The following is a 27,306-nucleotide window of genomic DNA, read 5'->3' as shown; positions in this document are numbered from 1 at the left end:
AAAATATGTTTTTATTTTTTTAGTGTTTTATATAGGTACTTATTAAATTTTAAAATATGCTTTAATTATAAAAAAATGATACAAAAACTTTTATATTTAGATGCACTTTTAAGAGTTTGAATTTTTGTGACTCATGGTGCCTCGGTCTTCTCTATATACCTAATTCAGTGTATTCTTTGATTAATTACGTTTGTTATATTAATTATATATTTAAAGAGTATTTTTATATTCTCGTTTGTCTTCTGTATGAAGCTGATTTTACTTAAATATTATAATAATTATTAATATTTGTCACCAATACCTTATTAATCATCGTGCAGATCTCTTTCAATAATTGCCTCTTATGATTTCACGCAGGAGCATTTACATATATTAATGGAATGCGCGCTTTTCGCAGTAATACTTATATCTATAGCTAATCATGACGATGAAAGTATTATAGCTGCATTGACACGCAGTTTATATTATCTCGCGCGTTGAGCGAACTCGGAGTTTCTCTACAGAAAATTTACATGTGTCATAACGTGACGCATTAAATCGACCATACAAGTGAGCACTGTACCGAGTATATACTCCGCTTCGTACATATTTTCAAATGTCATATATGTGGATGGCTTTTTTTACCAGTTTTTTAAACGATATACGTTCAATAATTTATTTGAAAATTGACAGTTGACAATTTGTTCTCTCTAATATTGTTACATAAAAATGAATATCCTATTTTCATCTTTTTTTAATCTTCGAAATCTCGAAGGATACTTTATATCTTAAATAAAGTTATATTTTAAGAATATATAGATACATTCTCGAAAGGTTATACTTCTCCTGGTGAAAAAATTTCACGCTGAAGTTATTCCACGTTTTGGAATATTTCAACTTTTCAGTGAAGTTGCTGAAAATTTGCTGAAATTTCACTGAAAAAAAAGTGAATTTTGTAGTTAATATACTGAAAAATCACTGAAATTGAATTTAAATTTCTCTCGCTGAATTTTTGCTGAATTTCTCTGAAATTTTGCTGAAAATGAATTTTTCAGTTAAAAATCGCTAAAATTAATCTGAAAATTTTCTAGAATGCTGAAATTTTGCTGAAAAGTGTTTCAAAACGTGGAAAATTTAAGCGAAATTTTTCCACCAGGATCTGTATGATTTTCTCTCATATATAAAACTGAATACATTAATTTTAAAAATCCTCCTCATACAGCCCGTCTCGATTAATAACGTTGTTGTATAAATAAAGATAAAACAGGCTCTAGGTTACGGTAATCCGTTTATTCGTGATTGGATTCCAAGCGATTCCATAGATATGCCACGAGATCCCCTTGCTCTCTTGAAACTGTTGTTGAAGACTATTCGATTAAACAGTATTTTTATGGTATATTCATTATATGATGTTCGCTCCAAAAATAAGTAAACTCGTATCGGTCTTTCTAAATTCATCTGGTTTTTTATAAATTAATAAACTGGATAATTACTATTTTTATTGTAATTATTTTGAACTAATATTTCTTTTTGGTTCCATTAATTTTAATTATAAAAAATCTGATAGTAAGTGAAAAATGGTTCCATTAACTTTAATTATAAAAAAATTTTAATTTTTCACGTTTCCTAAAGAAAAAAGTTACATGATAAGTATCATGGTAATTATATGTATTAAATACCTTTGTTTGAAAATAATCGTTTTCGAAATTTTGAAATTAATTTGAATTAATTTGTTGCGTCTATTGAAGATGTCAGTACATCGCTTGATATAGACGATCTCCGAGTACTAATTTGAAATAAGCATATCAAATTAAACAAAGTGTAACGGGTTTGTGGCAAGTGGCAGAAATTCGTTTTACAAATGACATGTTTTTAATCGTTGAAAATTAGTCAAGACCGCGAGCTTTGTTATGATAAAAGAACGAACTTCTCGTCCACCGTTTTATTGCCGTATGAATGGCGCATAAATCTCCCTTCGTAACTTGTTTCCGATGGACTACGCAAGTGTAACGCAAACCGGATTTCCATTAGAAGAGAAATAGAATGCATAATTGATTGTGTATATTACGTAAGTTTCATATATAATTTTAAAATTTAAACATTAAAGTTAAAAACACGCTAAATTCGTAAATAAATACTATCGCTGAATCTTATGAATACGAACCTGTAATATCGTGATCATCATGAAAAGATTAGGCTAACACATACAGAGTGTGAGCTTGACACAAGTGTTAATAGACTTGCGTGACTTTAAATTATAAAGCATGTAGATGAGCTTTTCGGATAAGTCATACGATTTTATTTCCAATGCTTCACAACTTTATTAACATTCCTATCAGTAATGCAACGCGTATTTTCAATGCACGGATAATTAACGTGACGATCCAGAAAGTGTAATTGATTATTTAAGTTAATTTGTATAAAGTATAAAAATCATTTTATAAATTTCAATACATTATCATATCTTTATTACAATGATTTATTACAAAAAGGTATAACTTTTGTTAATAAAATATATTAAATGTATTAAATATATTAAAATGTTGAAAAGACGATACACGTTTGTCCTTTGTTATAACTGTATAACATGTCACTTTATTAATTACTTTTTGACCGTTACATTAGCTCTTTTAATATATAATATTGTTGTAATCTGTTTTGAAATATGTACAAATAATTTATAAAGTCGTTGAATGCCAGAAGAGTTTGCCGACATCTGATTTTGTTGAAATTTTGTTTCAAGCTCATTGTTTTAACGGGCATTTCTTGATTTTGCCTACAAATTGAGCTGAAAATTTTTGTTATAGGTTCCCCGTTTATACTATAGAATCATACTGGAAGAGTAATTCCCTCCGGGAATCCTTCTTAACCGAAAGAGTTCAAGAGTTTGATAGCGTTTGTATATGTATACAACGAAATAGGAAGCAAAAGTGGTTCTGTTCGAAAGGATTCTTGTTTAAAATAATACTGCTTGAACAAAATAATTGATTGTCGAGAGGAGGTGATCCTAAACAAATATTTGAAAATGTATTACGCCGATAAATCTTTTTTTTGAACGAGGAATATAACTTTTTACAGAAAACTTATAATTGCGATAGATTGCACACACCACAAAAAATCCACAGCTCGAAGTTATTATCGCAAATTGTTGCACGTGTAAATAGATCCCAAATGAGAATTGGGAATGGTTTGCAGGAATTTACGCGAGAATGTTATTTCGCGTCAATTTGGCATCCAATTTTCTTTCGACGTTTCTTGTGCTCGTCTGACTTCCGCCCACCCATTTCAATTTAGATTTCGCAAAGCTCAATTACACTTGTTACCGAAGTAGGTGCAATTTTAATCGCACGAACTCTTTCCTTCTTCGATTCAACGTATACAACGTGTATATTTTATGTAGGAGATAAATGCGCTTGCTGTAAATATCGGTAGCCTCGAGGAAAATCGATTATAACGCGAATATCCATCTCACCGCGAGCACTTTGAGATACAAGAATTTACTCTTTCCATATGGAGAAGTCTATCAGGATTTATGGTGGAAATTTCACATATGGGCTTTATCTTCTAGCCATATGATTTCGTGTAAAATTTAGTTTGCTATATTCTTGTAGGATTTTTACCCAGGATGACTTTTAAAGCAATCACGGTTAATTTGACACTAATTAATGACCTTTATTTCTCGTTCATAAAAGTCCTCTACCTTAAGTAATATTTATCAAATCATTCACGATAATTCACGCTTAGAGAGAATAGAGGTCATGTTCAAATAACGCTTTAAATGGAAAATTTTTTTAATAAAAAAATAAAAAGTGAGTTTTGAACACGTACATTTTCAGAAATGAGATTAAAAAAAATATTTTTACATCCATTTAGAATTTTTATTACTGATATAAAGACAAACTAAAACGTTGCTGAATTATTTCATAATGGAAATTTATTTCGCGATATTTATAGATTCACTCAGCAAATGAAAATCCAGAATACAATTTATTCGTTTATAAAATTTGTATGTTTCTCTACACGTTGTATTATCACTGTGCTGAAGGAAATATAATTATTCATTATCTCGTTAACATATTATTCTTGTTAAATTTTCTTCTATAAAAAAACAAAAAATTGTTTAAATATAAGTCCAACCTTTGCAGGAAAATCGTCTTTTTCAGAGTGATAACTCACAAGGATGTACATATATGCGCATGAATATATATACGTGTATTAACACATGTATAAATTTTCTTAACTTAATTCAGAATGGTTTAAATACATTTTTTGTTCATTTTTAAGATTCAATGTAATTAAACGTAATTAAGATAAATATCTCATATTCTACTAATCGTGCTTTAATTATTTCATTCATACAATTGTTTATTAACATTCTGAATGTTTAATCTTTGTTTAATTTTTATTTAGTTGAATTAAAATTTGTAATCAAATATTTTACGAATTGCTTTCAAAAATAATTACTTAACAATTTTAAGAACAATAAATTTGCATGTTTTAAATAAATTAAGAAATGCATACAAATGTAAATCACACTTCTACATCTTTGGTTCAAGGCTCTTTTCTAACACTATTTTCTTCTTTTTATATTTCCTCAGCGGAACAAAGAGTTCCAAATCAGTTTAAGTTATACCGAGACACGCTAAAAAGTAACCCTCTCTGACGAAGCTTTGTGATATTTTCTTTGGATTCTATGAAGACTTGACACTTTCCTAAAGCTTTTCCGAGTTTTCTCTATTCCGAAGAAAGATATCTAAATTTTTTAAATACCCAAATTTATTTTAGAATTATATCATATTCATTAGATTATGTTAATTTATTTTAAAATTAAAGAGCCTCTCATATATTTTTCATTCTTACAAATGTAAAGCGTTTAAAGAGGTTTATACGTTGAAATGAATTTTAGATAATAATTTAGATGGATTTTAAGGGAAAAGTGATAGTAGTTTGTTTTAGAAGTCGGTATATACATTATGTATAATAAACTTACGCTTTCATATGTTCACTTGTATATGTGTTACGTAAGCTGGGAATAAAGTGGACTTTAAATGTCAAGTATAATGTATGAAATGTGGAATAAGAAGAATTGATGTATAAATTCTCCATAGAGAACACGTATTTATTATATGCAACATTCGTTTAATAAAATGTGATATGCCAGTAATCCAAATAATAACTAAACGTCTACAAGTAAAAATTTCTTTTTCTGATGGGTTTGATATGGAGAAACTTTTGATAATTTCGGTATGTCAGTAGGTCATTATATTGTAAGTTGACATACCTGTCGTTCACCAGCCATGCCACCCTCGTACATGCTTCCTCGTCGATAATACACCGCCGGCATACAAAATTTCAACGATACGGAATCACCGGAACCCCCGTCTCTAGTCTTAGCGCACTATAATAGTCTTTTTAATTTATCTTTAATTATACTATATTCTCTATTCTTAAAGTCGTTTATTATTATGCTTGTCACGATTGTTTTGTCGGTTATATCTTCGTCTTCTTTTTCTTCCTTTCCTTAATCATCGACTTTTCGTTCCGACTTTTCGTATGATCAAAATATACTATGAATCGTCAACGTCGTTAAGATATGTATGCTCTTCTCTTATATGTATAGAAATATTATTTTCCTCTCTTTTTTTTGCATTGGTGCAGGTGATCTCGTGTTCGTTAACAAGTGATACTTTGGAACTCTTCGATATTCCGCCGTTCCTTTTAAGCTGCTTTCTTGCGCGGCGCGTGACGGTGGCAACAAAAATAGACGCGCGTGCGACGGTCAAGTATGTGCAATATGTATGTTTTATTTTATTTATATATATATATATATATATATCTATATATCTGTAGGAAGATCACTGGTTGTTTAGGCTGCTACTACAGGTCCAGAACTTGTCTCCAGACAAGTGAGGTCGTCGTGTCGAGCTAAGCTTGCTCTTGCAAGTTCGTCGTCACTCTCTCGACGAGGTACATGACCCGTTGACGGCAAAGTGGATTGTTGCTGATCCTCGCGTCCTTTCGTAATCTTTCTTTATTAGGCTCTGGTTTCGTCTTTTCGTTGAAAACGATCGTTGACGCGCTGTTTCGACGCTATGGGGTTCGTCTCTCGAAAACGCCTTGGCGTCTTCGTTGAAAACTTGGAGTCTCGAGAGTTTACTCCTCGGAATGGAGCTCCGGGAGCCGGCGTGTTCCAATAATCGTTATCCTCGTTCGCACGCTGGATCGATCTTTTTCGCCAAGGCGTATCTGCGACGAAATTGAAGAATCTTCGGATCGGTGATCGTTTAGGCTGTACGAGGAATCTGCTGCCACGCGGATCGGCGCGCGTGATTGATGGTCAACGATGACGACGACCGTTCGTTGTTAAGGGTGCACGACTCGCTGCTGTCTCGCGTGCGCGCGTACACAGTGTGGGCGGACGACATGTGAGCCGCGCTGATGTGCGTATGCATCTGTACGCGGTTTTCGGTGCTCTTTTTTTTCACGTTGCTTTCTAGCATGCACCTTGGCACGTATCTATCTGTGCGCGTATCGTTGATTACGCGATTGCTGATGCTACATGTATGTGTCTGTGTGTATATATACGTCTGTATATATATATATGGGTGTGTGCATGTATATGTGTGTGTGTGTGGGTGGGTGTTGTGCTGTGTGTGTATGTGTGTGTGTGTGTGTGTGTATATGTGTGTTGATAAGATGTGTCAAAGTTGTATGTGTGTGTTTTTTTTTTTAGGAAAAATAAATGTGTGTGTGTGTGTGTGTGTGTGTGTGTGTGTCACGTATCACCTTTACGTGTGCGCACACTTAGGCACACGTGTCCGTACGCGAGTACGCGATGCCGTTTCGCAAGGGTGAGTGGTTGAACCGTAAGAGGAGCATATATGTATATCTCTATACGTGAGGGCGAGTGACGTACGTAAGGGGTGTACGCGTGTGTATGTGTGCGCGCGAGAACGACGGAGCGCGTGTCGGCTTCGAGAAACAGGTACTGGCCTGCCGAGTGCCTAGGGGAAGACTGGACTCGGAAGCAGCGACTCGGTGGCAGGATCCACGGGGAACGACGAGTGCGGCTGTGTGAACCGGTCTCACTCTCGCACTAGTATTCCCACCCCGAATCCGCCTGTTACCTCTCGCTCCCGCTCTCGCTCTCGCTCTTGGTCTACGTGAACGAACGAACGAACGGCTGCCGGGCACAGGCGCGCGCTGCTGCCTCTCTCCGCCGACCGAGAATCAATACGTCGGCAGCCCCGTACTTTCGCCCGCGAAATCTCAATTTTTGCGCTCGACATCCGGTCGAGTAGTCTTATTTTCGATCTTAGTCATCCCCGAATTAGTGCGACACGCTCCTTTGACCTCATGCGTAAACGGCAGCTGAGAATGACTTGGGAATCGTTTTTTTGCGGTTCGTTAGACCGTGTTTTTGCATGCTCCGTGATGCATCGTCCAGGAGAATGCTCCCTTTTTGCCCCTCGTTACCTACTTAAAAAGCGCGGGAGATCCTTGTTCCTAACGAGAGTTCGATAGGAATCGAAAGACTATGTCGACGGTAATTTTTTACGTCAACATGAATTTTTATTACAAAAGTTTGCGCTACAGAGGGAAATAGTGAGAGAGGAAGAAAGAGAATAAGTCTATAGATTTATAGCGAATAAATGGTTTATATCCAATTGTTGATAAGAGGTGTTTAAATGTTTATTACACAAGCATGGCTTTATTGATTTTTATTGTTTAATACGATTCACATTATTGCCATATGTTATTATTTATTATTACAATTCATTGAATAATCTTAATGAAATTAATATTAATATCAGTAAATATAACATATAGAACATTTTATTTGAAGTATTCACTTCTTTTCATAGGTATTCGTAGATTATCATTAACGTACATGGAGATATTATAATTGCATATTTGGTGAATTTCCGCCACTACGAAATATCGGAGATGTGGTTTTGGCGTCAAAGTTCACATCGAGCGAACTAAAATTTCTAGCTTCATATTCATGTTGCATGCATGCCTTTTAATGTAGCTCTTGGATTTTCATGTTAGTTTTAACACATATATTCGATACTATCGCCAACCGTGAAGTAGTTCGCTAGAGCGTTATAATAAGATTGACTTGGAGTCACTCGTGATTGGAAATTAGATAATCCTGCCATAATTAATGTCTTGTATAGGGCTCTCACTTCGATGCAACACAGTGTAACATGATTACGAATAACAGAACTATTGTCATTGGATACGTGAAATTTTTTGAATTAATACGTGACACCCTGAGTGTTTCATAGAAGAATCAGAGGCAGAGCTGGGTAATGTTTAAAATAGTTCCATTTTTAATATTTATTTAAAATGGAAATGGCATTTTATATTTTCCATTTTAAATGATTTTTGGAAAATTATTTTCATTTTACATTTGAAATGGAATCATGTCTATCATTTAACCATTTATAAAATAGGTAAATGCCAAATTTTTCTATGTTTTTACAAATTTTCCCTAGAATTCTTAGGCCTGTTCTTTTTAGCTGAACTTTTGCATCAGTTTTTCTTTCTTCCTTTTCTCTACAGGAGGAAAGAAAAGAAAGCAAGATGAACTGGTGCAAAAGTTCTGCCAAAAAGAACATGTTTATTGATGTATAAGAAGAACCAAGTCCCATGATTGGCCAAAGATTTTTATGAATATTCAAATAATCTGCAAATTAAACTGTAAAAAAAAATCAATTCTAGATAATCTACAAGTATCAAATCTTAATAAAAAAATGAATGTTCCAGCTTTATGTAAAATACTATATAGATTTCTAAAAATGTATATTACTCTTAACGTCTAATTTTAACCGTAACCGACGCTCCCCGTATTAATTTGATTTATTCAAGTAAACGGTCCCATTTCCAAATCATAATATTAAAAAATTTAAAATATTCTCATCAGAAATACTTTATTTATAATACTGTAGTCAGGGCTTGAATTCCGTTGAAAATGGATTTCAAACGTAAAATACTTTTAAAAAATGTATACCACCCTGGCGGAAAGTTTTTACGAAAAACTACATAGATTGAAACAAAATTTTAGAAATTCTTAGTTTTTCATAGATATTTTTAGTAGGACTTAGAGTAGCATTATTTGTTTGAAAAACCAAGAAATCCTCCGGCCTCAAACAACGTCACTTTACGTCTCGCTACAATCTACGAAAAACTATGGATTTCTGAGAACAACAAACCTCACTCTATGTCCCACTATGAATATTTACGAAAAATTAAGAATCTCTAAGATCTTGTCTTAATCTATATAGTTTTTTTGTACTTTTTTGTAAAAATTTTTTTTGCTAGGGCAGGAAAAACCATTTTGCTTTTGAAAATTATTTAAATACCTATTTATCCATTTTACATTTAAAATGGATTGGAAAAACCTATTTTGCATTTTGCATTTTATATATATATAAATACACTTTTTAAAAGTATTTTACAATTAGTATTTTAAATGGAATTCGAAAGGAATTTTACTCAGGCCTGATGAGAGAGAGAGAGAGAGAGAGAGAGAGAGAGAGAGAGAGAAAGTTTCGTAATTATTATTAGAGTGAAAGAAGAAAATGTGAATAACCATAAAACGTAATAAAGGCATAGTAATAGTTTTATGTACTTTGTGGTTAATGAGAAAGTCGATTATGAAGAATGTTATCTCGGCATTATTAACAAAATAATCCCTAATAAGGAGACACCAGGAAGGAAATATCACGCATGAGAAATATTACCTAGGAGACGAAAAGGGATCTGAAAAGAGATAAGGAAGAGAATTGGATAGTAAGACAAGAAAAGACTTAGGGTAACGAAATGGCCGAACGGAGGAACATCGCGCAACGTGATCATCATATATATTTGCGAGGCTTCACAATTCGGAAAATCATTTTTATCGGGCGGTTCTACAAAAAAAGAAATTTTCGAAAAAGGAATTCAGAACGTGATAAAGATTATTTTCTTAAACCAAGAAAAGTGAAAAGGAAATTTTGTTGGAACTAAGATACTGCTTCTGAATTTCAAAGTCCTAGCTAAGATACGTATACATATATGTATTTCTACATGACATCGATAGAGTATCCATGTACGTGATGACATACAGTCGGAAGTACATAGGTACTCAACTAGTACGTATATTCTCTCGCCCTTCTGAGTAGTAAAGGATTTCTATCTCGCAGGAGATGTTCGGTCATGATGCGTCGTCAATACGGAATTCGTGATAGTTGAGCAACAAATATCTACAGCGATTACAAACTTGCTAAATATATATTACGCGTGTTAGATAGTAGCTGAAAATATCATTTGAATATATATGAAGAAGTGGAACGTGTATTTCAAGTTAATATCACGAATGTGTTCTTTGCGTCATTGGTAGTATAATAGTACAATATTATTATCTACTATACTCTCCATATAAGCGAGAAGGATGCTGTGCCTAATATCTTTCTTGAGAGAATGTATCAATGTGACAACGCAAGAGTAGTGGAAATACGAGGTATGCTTGAGTGTACAATAAAAGCAGCAGATTACAATGTTGAGGTAGAAGTAAAGCACGCGCGACGGGAAGGTGCTTCTTAAATGATACACGCGAGAGTGGAAATTTCTATAGAGTATGTAGAGATCGCGTCCTGAAATTAATGCTCGAGATGTACATTTTAAACAACTTCCTTTTACGATATTATCAAGATGCGGCGAGATAAAATGGAATAAGATTGCACGGTTGGATAGTTAACGTAATATTTATAATGCTGTACTGAGGCAGGTTGCAGCGAGTGCACATCTTATATCCATCTGCCGCAAATGGCTTCCAAAGTCTTTCACGTTTTCGATATCTAGGAACTATCTAATACCGTAATATACCGTCTTATACCGCGAAAACAGAATGAAGAATTTCATATAGTAGACTTAGTGCTCGTATTCGAGAATCGATTTCTCCTCGAATTTCCGAAATCGATACTCTTCGAAACACTGCAGCGACATGTCTTCGTCGTAGATTTCGGTAAATTAGCGTTCTTAGACGCTTACTTGCTTCTCCATCGAGTTATTCCAAGTTTCATTTAAAGGTTTTCTATCGTCCTGACATAAAGTGTCAGGTTCTTGAGAACGAAGTTCACAGTCTTTGGAAATTCGCGCGAGCACTCCGAGTCTTTTGTACTCACAATGAATGTTGTTCAAAGTTGGCAACAAAAACACATAGTACAGATAAAAGCGAAAGGAAGGTGCATTCTTTAGAGAAGTGACAAAATACAAAAGACATGGCTACCAATAAAATTATCAACAATTGTAAGCAAATTGAATTTCTGAAATAAATCGGTATTGTGATTTCATAGAAATCATTAATGATCATAATTCGTTAAATTCGTTTGTTCTTTGCGTATTCTTAATTTATTTTTGATAAAATTTTGTTCTTTATATGTTTCTTAGATTAATCGACAAAACTATAGAACTATAGAACTAAAGTCCGACCGAAATTTCGGTTTGATTTCGGTTTCGGCCGAAATTAAGAGAAATTTTGGTGAGTAAACCGAAACTATACAAGTTGCAACGCGCCGGTAAGCGTTCAAAAAACAACTGTTCGATTTTCATTATTACCTCGTTGATTAAGCTTAAGACAATTTGAGTACAAACTTTGATGTGATCCTAATAATAATTGTGATTTGATTTTTTTAAAAGTTGAGGATGCAATATTATTATATTATTATAGTTAGATATTGTAATAAAATCTTGTTTTTCGAAAAGTATATAAAGGACCATGCCCAGTTTTATAGAGGAATTTGGGTCTCGGATGAACAACTTTGAGACATGTCTAAAATTTTAAGGTATATCACAAGATAATCAAAAATTCCATAAGCCCGACTTTATAGGAGAGGTTTCCTGAGGGCCAGAACTATCCAAAGTTCGCTATTATGATCATGTACTAGTCTTATCCAATTTCTCTGTGTTCAGGCACCTCCCCGCGGTGACGGCGGTAACGGATTGTACCAAAGACATTGAAGTAATATCTAAAAAATGTATTTGGTACAGTTCATTAATCCGGCTAAGTCCCTGGTCGCGATTCATGCCGTCATGTCACAGAAATAGGGAGGGGGAGATGGACAAACGCCGAATGTACCAATCGGAGTAAACCAACTTTTGGTACGGAATCACCGAAGCAGCTACTGGTCGCGATGAGATCCATTATGAGCAATGTGGGAAATATTTAAAAAACCAGTCGCGTAAACATTTGTTGGCTGGGGAAGTGCTAAATTTCTTGGAACAAGAGCCTAGTAGTTCCACAACAGCTCCACTCAACACATTTAAATATATATAATGTCATGCCTGTTGGTACTATTATAAAAGAAAACGTACTGAAACGAGAGATGGAAACGTTACAGTTAAAAATACTGAACCACAGTCTCTTTATCAAATCAATTAAAATCTTTTGTTTCATACTTTGAGTGTCTCCTCTCTTCATCTATTAATATATATCACTTATAACTATTCATTTGGGGTCCAAAAAAGGTTTTAGTTGTCTTCGTCAAGATTAGGCATATTTCAGATACTAGATGATTCGAAAAATCGAATAAAACCAGTCTTACGTGGTACACAATACATAATAGCGAATTTTGAACAGCTGTAGCACTCAAAGGACTCATTTTACAAAGTTATGCATATGGAGCTTTTTAATTCTTTTTTTATGCTCTACAATCCTAGCTAGGTCTCAATATTGTTCAGCCGGGGCCCAAACTGGGCATAGTCCTTTGTCATGATTTCTGAAAATCATACGATCTCTGTAGAATTAATCCAAAAATGTCGATTTTATACCTAATACCTCATTACATTATGATATAGCAAAATATGATAAAATAATGCTATCGAAGAAACGCAGTTTTCCTATTTCTTTCCTGATTTTTAATAAATTGCCGTTTGGCGATATTCCAAACTGGATAGATTCCAGATTAAGAATTGGTTTTACGAGTAGGTTTTAAGAAAAACTTTCGATATGATACATATGTAGAAATTTTATTCAATTTCAAGAGCTGATATCTGTGAATCCTGAAATTTACTAAACTTATCTTAAGACCGTGATAAAGCCAGTCCTTTTCTTGCATTGATCTGGAAGACTTTGCTTCGTTCGTTGAATGGGTTTCATTTTTACGGATCTTCCATCTCCATATCAAATTCAGTAGATATTTTACGGAGATTCATAAAAAAAACCTGGAACCGCAACAGATTAGTCAGCGAATGAAAAACTTTGAGAAAAAATTCGAGATAATTGATATAAATTTATCCTGGACTTCAATATAGAAATAATGAACAATTTAAATTGTTTGTTTGAAATTCCGAAAGAAATGTTATGTGTGTGTGTGTGTGTGTACAACACATTTGAAATACATTACGTTATTCTAACTAGAATATTATTTCTTTATTTTGTATGTTAACGTTAACTAGATTAGGATTTTTATAGAATTTTTACGATAAAACAAAAAATTGCACATAAATGTTGAAATCTATTCGTGTCACTCTAAACTTTGCGTTGGTAAGTTAGGATATACTTTTATTTATAGAGTTCTTTTACTCACTACAAGCATGTCAGATGCGGCATGTATTTTATGTGCCGAAGGAAAACATAACCCGTAACATGTTACGATCGAAGACGCCATTTTATGTCTATCGCATACGAATAGTTATTCGGGATATTAATGGAATGTCTCAGATGCTGTTTTCTCGAATAATATACAATAACAAATTCAAATAAAAATTGTAATTTCATTCTCTAAGAAAGCTCAAATTCGTGAAAGGATTGAGGAAGTTCAATTTCTCGTGTGTCCACATTTGTTTGTATAAATCCATGAAGTTAATGTAAGTTTTAAATGAAAATGATTATAGCAATGAAAAAGCATCTAAACAGATTTCCGATTATTATCGGAACAGAAGCTCTAATGTATACTTAAAGCTAAATTTAGATCAAGCACAAATAAGCGTGAACAAGTATGAATGAACAACTTGTTTCAATGAATGCAAATAGCATCGTGAGTACAAAGCTATACAAACATACTGACTTACACTTATTAAAACAAATTATTTATTCATGTTTGCGCTTATTTGTTGATTTGAATCCGGCTTAATGTGTGCAAAAATATATTTATTACGGAGACTAGAGCAATTGTAAATAATTACGTTTCATAGTTACGCTTGGCTATTTGTAAAAATAACTAATTGTTTCTTTATTATATGGGCATCGTCGTGTAGACGAAATTTTAAACATCATGCTTAGCCGACCATGTGAAGCCTCTACGGTAAAACAAACAGATAACAATACAAAGTCGATACTTGCAAACTCGAAGAATAATGTTGCTCTCTAGTGTTCTGCTCTATCATCACATAGAACAATCAATCAATCGTTCACATCGCTAGTCATCTATGTATAATTCTAAGTGTAAACACATCACATTTAAGTAGCCGCAGGTACTTTCGACACTGCCTATTAAAGACTTACCATTGATGAGCCCATTATACCTATGAAACTCAATTTCGTTTCTTCCGTCGAAGACGTGCCTAAAACATACATTCCCGTTCAGTGAGAAACATCAATCTCGCCCGGCCGCGCGCGCACTATATAGTCTTTGGTCACGGGCTAATTATAAGCTCGAAACTTAAGAGCAATTTGAAACGTTTGCGACAACATCTAGAGACATTCGAGGATATCCAAAGGGAAAGGAGGATACGTCCTCGAAAACCAGATCGTCTAGTCACCCTATATTTTGCGGGAACGCGAGTCACAGTTTTTCCTCCGTTGCGCGAGAAGAAACTCGTCATCATCATTGAGATTATCGAGAGCGATCATACGCACTGATTCGCGTAGGCGAATATCGATTCGTGAGTACAATCTATCGCTCGAATATTATTCGGCCTTTCGTCTCATGACGGCGCGCAACGTTTGGCATATTATATCGGGTGGGCGTCGAGGCCTGAATACTAAATATATGGCGCGCTTCCATAACGCCAGACTTCCTTTCCAGAAACGAAACTAACCGACATAACTGCGCGGATAAAAGCTATCGGAAAAACGTGCGGGAGGCCTCGCCTCGCCTCGCTTTCTTTGTCGACACGACCCACTTTGAGTCGAGTCCGGCATTTTTCTTGTTTGACATTTGCAATCGGCGCATCATCCGCGGCAGACTTTGTCGCGTTCACCGTCAAGTGCATGCGATTCGCTTTTATTGCACGCGGCTGGTGCGCGCTGAAAGTCACAGGTCGATGAATTGACTTACTTTTTAGATATAAGCTAAACGATGTGACATCTCGAGAGTGGTAATGGCGGTAGTGACGGAAGCGATACCTATTATTGATGACTTTGCAGCTGACGTGTTATGTCAATGCTTTATAATCGATCTGTCAAATGATGATGTTGTTTCATCTTTTAACATAAATTTGTTAGTACAGACTTATTATCTGTACTGTGCATTTACAAAATAAGCACGAATGCGCGAAAGTGTCTTAAAATTGAAATAACAAAGTATAGTTAATCATTGTTTCTCTTGTCATGTACAGAGTATCGTTTACTTCTTTATTTTTGTCTCACTTTTCGTAGCACGTGACTGTGGTACTGGTGAAAGTCTCACGTTTTTCTCGACAGCGCTTCACTTTTTATTTTTCGCAATTTCAATTTCATCTTGTTGCCATAAGATGAGTCGATTCTTTTTTTGTAAATATAAATATTATGTTTAATGCCTAAAGCGTTTTGCAAAATCATTTTGATACAATAATCCCAAGGCAAAAATGCATTGTACATTTTTTTTAATTAATTATCAACAATCATGTGTGTATTTTGACTGAAGGACTGTTTTTTGTGGCAATATATCACTATATCGGAAATTAATCTATTTTCTACGTTATTTGGTTTTTATAAAGTCTATTATTTCTTATTTTAGTTCAATTAACAATAATAATTAATGATATGAACTTTTTCTAAAAGTTTTTAATATAGGTATGTAAACTTCGAAGAGAAATGTACAAAATTAAATAATTTCTCTTATTCATTTACTACAAGAAAAAAATTCGTTAAGAAATTTTAGGCTCTTGGGATAATTTATGTGGTTGTTATTCAGAATGCGATCTAGAGAAAAAAAAATTTCATCTTATTTGGTCATTTTGCTCTTTTGTCCGAACTTTAACTCAAATATCTTTATAATTGTTCCTTTAAACAACCACACAATTCCTCGACAAATTATCTATGTATATGTATATTGTATTCATCAATTATACGTTAGCTTCGACGTTAAAGGAATACCAAAGTCTTCTTCTTCTTATTCTTAGTATATTCCCCGAGTTTGGTTTTCCGATCATATTTTTGAGGGGTCACAGTATCATGCATCAATTTAGCTTTAGAGCCTCTTTGGGGAGCAAAGGCTCACTTATGTTTTTGCATTTGGTAGTAGTTTGCATTCTTATTTTCCTTAGTCGAGTTTGTCAACACTCGAGGAGACCCACAGTTTAACGCCGAATCCGAACGGCGAACGCGAAAAATTGCATATATGGGGCGTAAGTGAGATCGAACCCGGATCTACAGATCACGAGTCAATCGCACTGAGCGGCGAGCCATTCGGCGCCCCAATACCAAAGTCAACTTTGCATATAAGATAATTTTGCAAACCTCCTTTTTTTACTCAACGTTGTGATTAAATTACTTTTTATTATTGGAGAATTGTGAAACATATTGCTGTACTAAAATGTTAAATTTTTGAAGATGTGCTGTTATTAATTTTTTTTTAAGTTAAATAATTTTTCGTTTTGCTTCTCTCTCTCTCTCTCTCTCTCTCTTCTCTCTCTAGTTGCATGATAAATAGAAGTATAACAAAGAAAAGAATAACTATTTCGTTGATATATATTTTTCCGTTGTTTATTATTCCCATTAAATTCTTTACATATTCTCTGTATGAACATTTTCACTCAGCAATTTAAACTAATTTTCCTTTACAAAGTTTTCTCTTTAAATACGTAGTAAAATTGTATATTTAATAATTTAATTTAATTTAATAGTATGAATGCAACTCTTGAGTCTAAAGTATCGCGTAGTTTTATATTATCTACGGTATAATATCCAGAAATGCATGAAAAGAGAATGAGAGAGAGAGAGAGAGAGAGAGATAATATATGTGAAGGAAGAGAGGAAACAGAGAGATAGAGAAAGAAAGAGAATATTCCTGAAAGCTAATTATGTGAATAGAAGGTCAAAGGGCAAACCATATATTGTGCAAAGCAAGATACCACTGCATCGGCGTATTACTTCATCATCTTTGCACCAATGACAATGAATTACTACATTTGTTAATCAATGCATCACATATGTACGAGATACCTTATATTATTTTTATTGACATTTTTTACAAAAATTCAAATATATATATTTTGATTTATATACTTATACCTTCAAAAATTTATACTTTGAGGCTTTCTCGCCTTTCTTTAATTTTTTGCTACAATTAGTTAAAAAATTGAACAAGTCTATGAAATTCATGTATTAATTTTTATAGTGTTTTTCATTGATAGAACTAGTACGCACTCAGTGCACATTAAAATTGTTGTACACTATTCTAATCTAAATATAAAAATAAGATATTTCAATTGAGAAAATGTTCAATGTGTATTTTATCAAATAGCACGATAAAATGTATTGAATATTTCGCGGTTTAATTCATTTCTATATTTTTATTAAACGTACATCTTTACGTCGAGTTGTGTACAACGGTTTTAAAGTACACTAAGTGCGTACTAGTTTTGCCAATAAAAAACGCTATTAATGAATTTAAACTTAAATCTCAATGCATTTTCTTTTTATTTGTCAATAAAAGCTTTAATTCGTGTAACACAATTGGTATTTATGTTATAATGTTGAATTATAGTCTTAAATAAACAAAAACACAAGTACAACTGCATATAATTTTGATTAGTGCTAAATGACAATTGAATATATCCGAATTTTACATCATATTATAGATGTCTATTCTGCGCATCAATTATTTGTCTATACCATATATATATATATTGTTCGGTTTTGTCCAAATCCTTTAGCGCTAGTTACATATTTGTCCTTCGAATCATTTACGGTCTCATATTATAGATTCGTGTCCACGCTTTTATTCTTTCTTTCACACGACTATAATAAAATGAACTCTGTACAATGCGAAGACAGAGAGATTGCAATGACGCCTTTATTGAGCGGTCTCTTTGCGCTTGGAGACCAAGAGAAAATCATAGTTGAAATTTTCCGACAAAATGGCTGTCTTCTACGTCGTTTTCTGTCATTAGCTATTGTGAATTCTCGCTAGTTATGTATCTTAAAAGTGTTTTATACTTTCTATATACTCTTTCTACTTTTTATTACATTGAAGCGAAAGATGATTTTTCAATGACAAGTTTTTAATAAGATTTTCAATGCGTATATACGTATGTGCGATGAAATTACAAAATATAATATAATCATTAATATTTAAAACAATAATTGAAAATTACGGAAATTTAGATTTAACCTTTTGCCAATTTATAATTATCCATATGTATATTACTTGCATTGAAAATATCGTTAGAGTCAAAATATCGTGATATTAACGCTGATAGCTAGACGATCGGATTTTTTACGCGAGCCTTTCAGAATTGAATAATTTTCAATGGGATTATCGGACGACTGACAGCGATTGGTACATATAGTGGTTAATATCGATTAGTTCTTTACGCTCGGTTGTTCTTACAAAAAGTTTTTCTAATAATAAGAAAGACTTAAATGATGTACACCAATCAAATGACGTTTTGTAACATAAGGATTGACGATTTCCTTATAAAACTCGAAGGTACTGTTGATTAAATAGGCCGACAGTCAATATTATAGTAGAAAGCTCTTGGTGTGTTAGATCTATCTCCAAATAAGAAATGTCATTGTCGTAACGCGTTTATTGCGTTTTGGCGAATATCGCTTGAGGACGTAAGTAGTAATCGCGAACTCGGATAAAAATTCATTTACTCATTGTATGAAAAAGAAAAAAATGAGTAAAAGTGAAAATACACCATGCGCGAGAATTATATTCGAGTTATGAAGAAAAATTCATTGAGTGCCAGCGTAACTGTGACTGTTTTCATTGCCAGTACGTATTGTTCACTTGTCTACTTAATTATTTTGACTAAAGGAATTATTTATAGTGTTAACAATGGAGCACAAGCAGTCGTACTCTATCACTATCGCATCATAATTATACATTTTGTCAAATTTTCTTTAAAAAATTTTTCAAATAGGATAGAATATAATTTAATCCTCACTGTGTATACGTTTTTTTACCCATTAAATGTACACGGGCGTCATTCATGTTCGGCGTATTTGTTTTTAATGGATTAAGTAGTTCAAAAAATATTAAAAAATTCATGTAGCTTCCTTAACTATTCTAAATGAAGGATTTATACATAGTTTAACAAATCTATTTGTTTAAATATTTTATTTTTGCAAATATGTAAACACAAATATGAGTATGATAGTGGTATGTTCAAAAATTTGTAACTTTTGAGCGAGTCAATAAAATTTAACAATTAAAAAAGGAAAATAAAGTTCAAAATTCATGTTTTAAGAAAAAAAATATGCCAACAAATTTTTTAAATTTAAATACTTAAGTACGAGACATAAAGTCTTACAATTTCGAAACTTACAAAAATAAGCGTTTCTATAAAAAATTTACATTTAATAACTTTAAAAAAAATCATTCTTTATTCAAAATCTGTAATCTTATACACTTTCGTTAATAAAAAAATATGGGATGACATTGTAAGAGAACGCAGAAATCGTTCACTTACAATTTTATCTCTTCTGCAGAGCGGTTTGACATTTTTATTCTAAGAACACTGAATAAAAATTTTTTCGTTATATATGTATATGTGTTTTACTTATAAAAAAATAGTCAAGAAACGCGAAAAAAATCATTTTCTTTTTTGTACAAATATGCGTTGAGTGCATAACGGGGGTCATTTGTGTCCTCACTCGATTTCGAATATCCGCTGCTCAGCGAGAAAATGATGTCCACTGCTCGGCTTTCAGGGGTGTCTTCCTCCACACCACAAGTTTTTTTAGCAGAACGGCGCACCTGTACTCATTTGCTTTCAAAATATTCAAAACTATAAAAATCGCCTGGACACAACTGACCTCCGTGTACACGGTGAGGGTTAATATAAAGTTCTTCTAACCTACAAGATTTAGGCCCAGTTGTACCAATGTCATTTTGATTTTAAATGAGACTTAAAATTCTATCTGTCTCGTTTTAAAGCAAAAAGAGACAGAAAGAGTTTTAAGCCTTACTTAAAATCAAAGTAACGTTGATGCAATCGGGCCTTAATAATTTGCTATAATATTTTTTTCGACTTTCTTATACTTATAGCGTTTTTCACTGGCAGAACTGGTGCGCACTCAGTGCATATTAAAGCTATTGTACACCAACCTAATCTGAATGTAAAAGTGAGATGTCTCAACTGTAAAATACCCAATGTATATTTTATCAAATACTATAATAAAATGTATTGAAGATTTCGGTAATTCATTTCTATATTTTATTAAATGTACATCTTTACGTCGATTTGTGTACAACGGCTTTAATGTACACTGACAAGTGTACATCAGCTCTGCCAGTGAAAAACGCTATTAAATGGTTGTGGTCACGCGCGCAATAATACAGAGAACAATTAGAGAGAAATTGATATATTATGATCTAAAACGCGTTTTATGATCGACAACTTATATCTCACGTAATTTCGCAAAATGTTAGTTCAAATAGTACTTTAAATAATTACTTACTGTCTTTAACCAATCAAGCTCAGAAAAGAAATTTGAAAAATTCAATAACTTGCGCAAAATCCCTAAAATGAAGGAGTTAAATAGCATTTGTGTAATTGTCATTCCCTTTCTGCGTCCGCGGCTAACAATCAGTAACGTGCTAGAAAGGATCAGTTTGAGATTAAATCGAAGGTCGAAGTTAATTAAAATGTCCAAGAATGACATTCTCGAGGAAGTCTTCGTGGACGATGGTTCGTCCTCCGTTCACTGTTATCATTTCGATTGGTAATGGTTGTATCTCCGTTAGATATATCTCTCTCTCTCTCTCTAATGTGGCTATAAGACATTCGTAGGAACTAAGTTAGAGTGATGGCAATTTCGTAAGTAATACAAACGCGAATGAATATAAATAAAACGAATGGAAATTGGTAATTCTGGCTAACATACAAAAGATAAATATTTTTAGCACTCTCTTATTACACGTGATGTTTGAAATATGATTTAGTTGTTTTTGGGTAACAGCTAATGATTCTTTTTTTTTGCGTGAAACATGTGTTATTGCTGCATGGTAATAGTGGCCAAATTATCTCTACTCCATTTTGTGTGATATGCATATGTGTGCATAATTCTTGTTAATGTTATATAACAATCGCTTTTACTTGTATTAATTAGCATTTTATTATACAAAAACTTCATAAAATTGTTAATATTAAATTTTATTAGTTAAGATAATTAAGTGAAAAGTTAATTATATATATATATATATATATTAGTTTACATAAAAGTAAAGAATATAACCTGGATGTAAGAAATTTTCTTTTGATAAAATAATATCAAGAGGCGATTTTTATTAAAAAGTTACTAAACTCTTGAGTTTCAAACATTTTCTAGAAGAGTCAGTAAAGTACATAGTAAAGTACAATTATTTCTCCATCCGAAAACAATTGACAATTAACGTTCCATATGCGGAAGGTTCGAAACGTGTGAGATACGCAGGTGTTCAAGATAGTAGTGGCAGTCAATAGAAAATCTGACGAAACGAAATCGTAACGGAAATCGCCAAGAAAGCTGCTTAAAGCCCTACGAAGGCTAAAAGCGAAAAGTAGAAATAGCAGCAAGGGCGAAAAAGTAGAAGAAAGGTGATAAGAAGAGGCGAATACACAAGAGAAGAAATGACGACGGAGAGATAAGTATGCGCGGGGGCAGCTAGACGGAGCTCTAACAAGTGGCTGCAGCTCGTAACGATCGCCCTCTGTGCCATGCACCAGCCAATCCACTCGTACTGCACGCCCTTCTAACCCGAGGAGTTTAACCAACACATACACACGTACAAACACACTCTGGGCCTGTGTGCGTGTATGCATACTCTGCTACATCGCCAGAAATATCGATAAACACGACACGAAGGTCGGCCACGAGCGGTGATCGGCACCCCTCTTTCATTCTCGAAATAACCTCCGTCCATTTCCTTTCTGTTCTTCTTTTTCTTCTAGTGTTTTCTCTCTTGCTGCCGCGCATTCTTATTTTATAGATGATAATCATCGCGTCAGCCGATTCGATCGATGTGTTTGCGGAACTATCGACTTTTTATCATCTATCATCCGCCGTTTCTTTTTAACCTTTTTCTTAATAGCGATATCTTTTGTGATTAATTGTGAAATTAATTACAACGAAAAAAGGAAAAGAATTTATTCGAATCTATCTGCCTGTTGTCTTGTTTATTTTATTCCATTCTAACGGAGTAACGATTCTTTTTTGAGGGATCGAGCTCAATCGGATTATTTCTTGCATGCGAGACGCGCACTCAACAACAGAAATCGGTCGACGTAATCTCTTTTTTAGGTACGGCTTGTTTTAACGAAAGCGTAAATTAAATTGCTTTCTGTTTCATTTGACGAGATTAATCGTAGATTGGGTTGTGGTTTTTTAAGCTCTTCGAAGGGAGAACTCATTGCTATATAGATAGGTTCGTTACTGAAGTAGACAGTGATAGAAGATATTCGAGTTTTCCTTTGAAGCACAATTGTAAAATCTTCTTAAGAGATAAAACATATATCTTTTTAAATTGTAAAATAAAGTTTCTTTCTGTCTCTCTGTAGAATACATTATGATCATTGTGAAATTTGACATTCGGTGATGCAGTTAATTTCAGTTAAACATGCCAATGACGTATGTATGTATGTTGCGTTAATGATAATTCGCATATATTATCATTTTAATAATAATTTGCTGTAACGAGTTTTATTGGATATATGAGATAATAAAATAGTTTTCGATATAGCGTGCATGAAGCGAAATACACGTTGTTTAATTGAAATTGTGTTCATGATTTCGATATTTGACTTACATTAGTGAACCATGTGTATATATGGTACATATACATATGTGCATAAATTATGAACGCAAGTGCAATCTACTGCATGCGGTGCATTTATAGTTGTGCATTTATAGTTGTTTTATTGAGAAAACAATTTTATCTCACAAACAATCTTTAAACAAAATAATAATTTTCACCATGTACTGGACGGTAGTACAAAACACAAGTATCAATTTATATCTTCTCGCGCACAAATAATTCTAAATCTTTCGAAAGAGAGTATTTGTATGTAAAGTATATGTAAATTCACTTTAGTTTTTAATTAACTTTAGTTTGGAATTTCTTCGAAGACACAAAGCAGATATTTCTAATGTTTAACACGTTTTAACGTTGCATACGTTAAAACGTTTTTCGCGTAAAACGTTTCCTCAATCGCGTGACGTCGTCGAAACGGAGCAGAGCGATTTATTCTTCACGGGCGGTCATTTAAAGGCCTTTGACCCGTGAACTGCAGATCTGTGTGTATATGGCTCGCGTGCGTGCATCGCGCACGTGCCGGTGATTATGCAACGAGGGTGCAGCGTAAATTCAACGTAATTCCACGAAGACGCCGGTATCGGCGTCGAGAGACAAGCGGTAAGGTGAGCGTGCGCCACAACAGCTGAAGTGAGCAACGCGGAAGAAAAAGACAAGTGCAGAAAGTGCGAGACAGACGGACGTAGCGGAAGAGGGAGCGAAAGAGAGGAGAAGAGAATGACAAAGATAGTGGACCACCGAAATATCCGTTAACTCTGTATGCTCTGTATGCTCTGTATGCACCGTGCGCCTCGTGACAAGTTGCACGTATATTCGACACATGTCTCTGTCTCTGACATTAGAGTTGTCAAATTCCATGAAATCATCTTCTTACGTCTCGAATGCGCTTACTATAGCATCGTTGGAATTATTAGCGATTTAAGATTACTTTATTGGAAGATGAAAATGATTCGTTAAAATTTTGCTATGTCGAACACGCGGATCAAAAGCGTGGGAATCTATTGCTATTTCTAGTTTCAGAGTGGCGTCAGCGGAGCGCGAGACGCGTCTTATATATCACCGTTTTATAAGTTGTTTTCTCGAGCGCTCACTTTTTCAACCCGATTCACTGCTCGATCTTTCTCGCATCACGGTGCACGCGTACCCAGCATTTCGATGTGTTGCTCTTGCGTTTTTCGTCATGCGGCGCTGTGCGTTCCGACCTCGGCGCCGCGCCGTTGCGCCGTATGCACGTCCACGCACTCAACATCTCGTAGTGTCTTTTTCGTTCGTTCGCTCGATTCAACTACAACGAGCGCATCGGATCGCGTATATAAATCATATATGCTTCCGCAAGCGTGATCGGAGTAGCCTGTAGCGAGAGATAGAATGACTTGGGAGTGACTCCGAGGATTGAGAAATTATCTCAATCTGTTAGGGATCGAATACGAGACGTAACGAGATGTAACGAGACGCGGGGGTGCCGGGTACGCGAAACGTCATACGAGAGGAATAAAGACCGAGAATGAGAGCGCGAGGTAGATGGAGTTTGCGACGGAGGAGAAAGAAGGATAGTCTGCGGCGATGGGTGAACGAGGGAGAGGAGGGGAGGGAAACAGAGAGAGAGAGAGAGAGAGAGAGAGAGAGAGAGAAAGAGAGAAAGAGACAGATGGGAAAGAGACGGCGCGCTGCCGGTGCGAACGAAAACTCTGGTTGCCGCATTATCACGCGGAAACACATCTTACCTGTTTCACTAGTGGAAGTAGTGTCTGTTCTATGCTACGGGTCTTAATCTCTAGGGTGGCTGGGTCTACGGGGTCGGGTGTCGCCATGATTCGAACACAACTCCGTGCTCCGTAGACTCGAGCCGAGGCGAGAGGGTTCGTTGCACCCCTCCTACCCCCGCCCGCGTGCCCGGCACGACTGCAACCCTTGCCCCCGCTGCCGTCGCTTACAGCCACCAGACACCCTCCTACCTACGGACCAACCAATGGTCTTCGAGCCCCGTGCCCGAGCCGGCAATGACGAGGGCGACGTCGCGCGACGACGACGGCGACGCCGACGCAACTACTGCCGTCGACGCCGGACGCCGCGCCGGTGCGCTGGGCTTAAACGTCGCGACGCCACAACTCCCAGCCATCTCTTGGTTCCTCGCGTAACACTCTTGTCTCTTCGCTCTTGTCATTCGCCGATGCTGTCGTTGACGGCCGCCAGTAATTTCGAGTTACGCGAAAGTCCTAGGATATTCTTCAACGTCTGAGCTTCCGAAAGTGGAAAAGAAAGAACCTATGAATAACGTGTAAAATTAATCGATAATGCATTAAGCGAGAGTCTATGCGAGTCGCAGTTTACTTTCATATATTTTTTTATCGTGATATATATAAATAAACTTGTCAAGGATTGACAACTCACTTATATATATATATATATATATATATATATACTATTAAAATAATTAATTTATATAATATAATTTATATTTACATACAAACTAAGTTAATTTAAAAAATAAAAAGAAAGAAAAACTGCGGATTAAATAGAGCAAGATTCAATCGAGACATACCTGTTGTCTCGATAAAAGATAAATTTAATCTCCCCAAGGATGATTCATAGAATAAGCTTCTCTTTTCTTTTTCTAGATAAATGAATTGGAAATTTATTACTAAATAACTGCGATTATTTGGAGAGATATATATACAATTAATTATTAATTAATCATACAAATTTGTAATAAACTTGATTTATTCATGCTTACATAAAAAAAATAATGAACACTTATGAGTAAGTAAAGCTAGATATGACTAGTTCTAGACATGAACTCGTACGTATTTTTACAACGAGGGGATAATAATATTCAGTGACGGATTAAACATTTTGCCGCCCCTAGGCACCAACATCTAGCCGCCTTCAGGTAGCTTCATTAATTGAACATAAATTTGATAAAAGGAAAAATGAATAAAAAAAAGGCTTATATTCTGATATTAGTTGTGGTGAAAACATTCAATAATCCTTAATAAATATAAATATAATACATTTTTAACTGTATATTTAAAATATCGTTTTTGATAAAATATGCTAGGTGTAACTCGTGCAAAAACGTTAGATTAAAAATTTATTTCAACTGTGTAAATATTTTCTATCTAAAAAATTGCCTTCCCCTCAAATTTGCCGTCCTAGACAAGTACCTTGTTTGCCTACGCGTTAATCCGTCACTGATAACATCAAAAACTTATACTATAAAGTTAAGTGTATTCGAACATAATGTGAGTCCGGATTCATTAAACATTGCTCTCATGTAATTACATTTTTTAGCAAAGATAAAGATTTACCATAAAATTTCACATTTATTAGTGTTTTCTTTGTTTCAGTTATCTTTTCAAAATAAATTATCACAAAATACTTTATTCATATTTTTATATGAATTATTTAAACATTAAAAATCCGGCTTTGACCGGTATAGGCATTTAATTTCTAGTTCGTATTGGTTGTGTTCTCACATGTACGGTCTAAAATAAGATTCTTATTGTTTTATATGAATGTTGCAAATACTTTTTACACATGATTGTAGACATAGCCAAAGAAAATTCTTTAGATTTTGAAATCGCGCAGCTTTGTATACACGATTTTGTACTTTTGCCAAAAGAAAGAATTTAAATGTAGAATTGCTAAAACGATGGGATTCCGATGGAATATTACTGTGACTACTGCATATATTCGCATGTAAAGTACAAATACATATTTCCATTGGAAAGTATTTGCATTTTACATATAATGCACATATTGCGATAAATATTATACCGATATATTACTTTTGTTGCCTGATTTAATGTGATACGTTCACAATATATATATATCATATATATATGGTATGTATATAATTATCCGTCTTATATTCTACATAGAATATATTGGACCTTCTATATATATAAGAATTATCCTATAATAACATTGAAGTTTTACAATAGATTATTTTTTATATAAATGGCAATAATAATAGAATTTTAACTTATTTCACTTCTTATCAACAGAAAATACATATACGCGTTTAATTAAGAATTTTTAGTATTTTACAATTAACTACTTTTTTGTATCTGAGTTTTTACTTTTTTGTATTATATATTATTCATAAAAATGAAATCATCCTTTATAAAATCAAATCTCTTGAAATATTTCCATTGAATAATATAAATTAATA

The 27,306-nt window shown here is 34.1% G+C and overlaps 1 protein-coding gene across 4 annotated transcripts in view; it reads right to left on the bottom strand.

The window, feature by feature from the left end:
* Positions 1–25,042, bottom strand: part of alpha-Catr (alpha-catenin related) — a 59,775-nt gene extending 34,733 nt beyond the window's left edge. For 3 of the 4 annotated variants that reach the window (XR_001940544.1, XM_018520172.1, XM_018520170.1), the window contains exon 1: positions 24,857–25,042. Coding sequence is in view for 2 of the 4 variants with exons in the window: in XM_018520172.1 (XP_018375674.1) it covers positions 24,857–24,943 (87 nt within the window). In the remaining 2 variants the exon portion in view is untranslated. Of the gene's footprint in view, positions 1–5,260; positions 5,751–24,856 lie in introns of those variants that run through there. The other variant, XR_001940545.1, reaches the window with a different exon arrangement.
* Between the last annotated feature and the right edge of the window lie 2,264 nt (positions 25,043–27,306).

Source organism: Trachymyrmex cornetzi, unplaced genomic scaffold, assembly GCF_001594075.2.
Source record: "Trachymyrmex cornetzi isolate Tcor2-1 unplaced genomic scaffold, Tcor1.1 scaffold88, whole genome shotgun sequence".
Lineage (NCBI taxonomy): Eukaryota > Metazoa > Arthropoda > Insecta > Hymenoptera > Formicidae > Trachymyrmex > Trachymyrmex cornetzi.
This window is presented reverse-complemented; position numbering and strand designations above follow the sequence as displayed.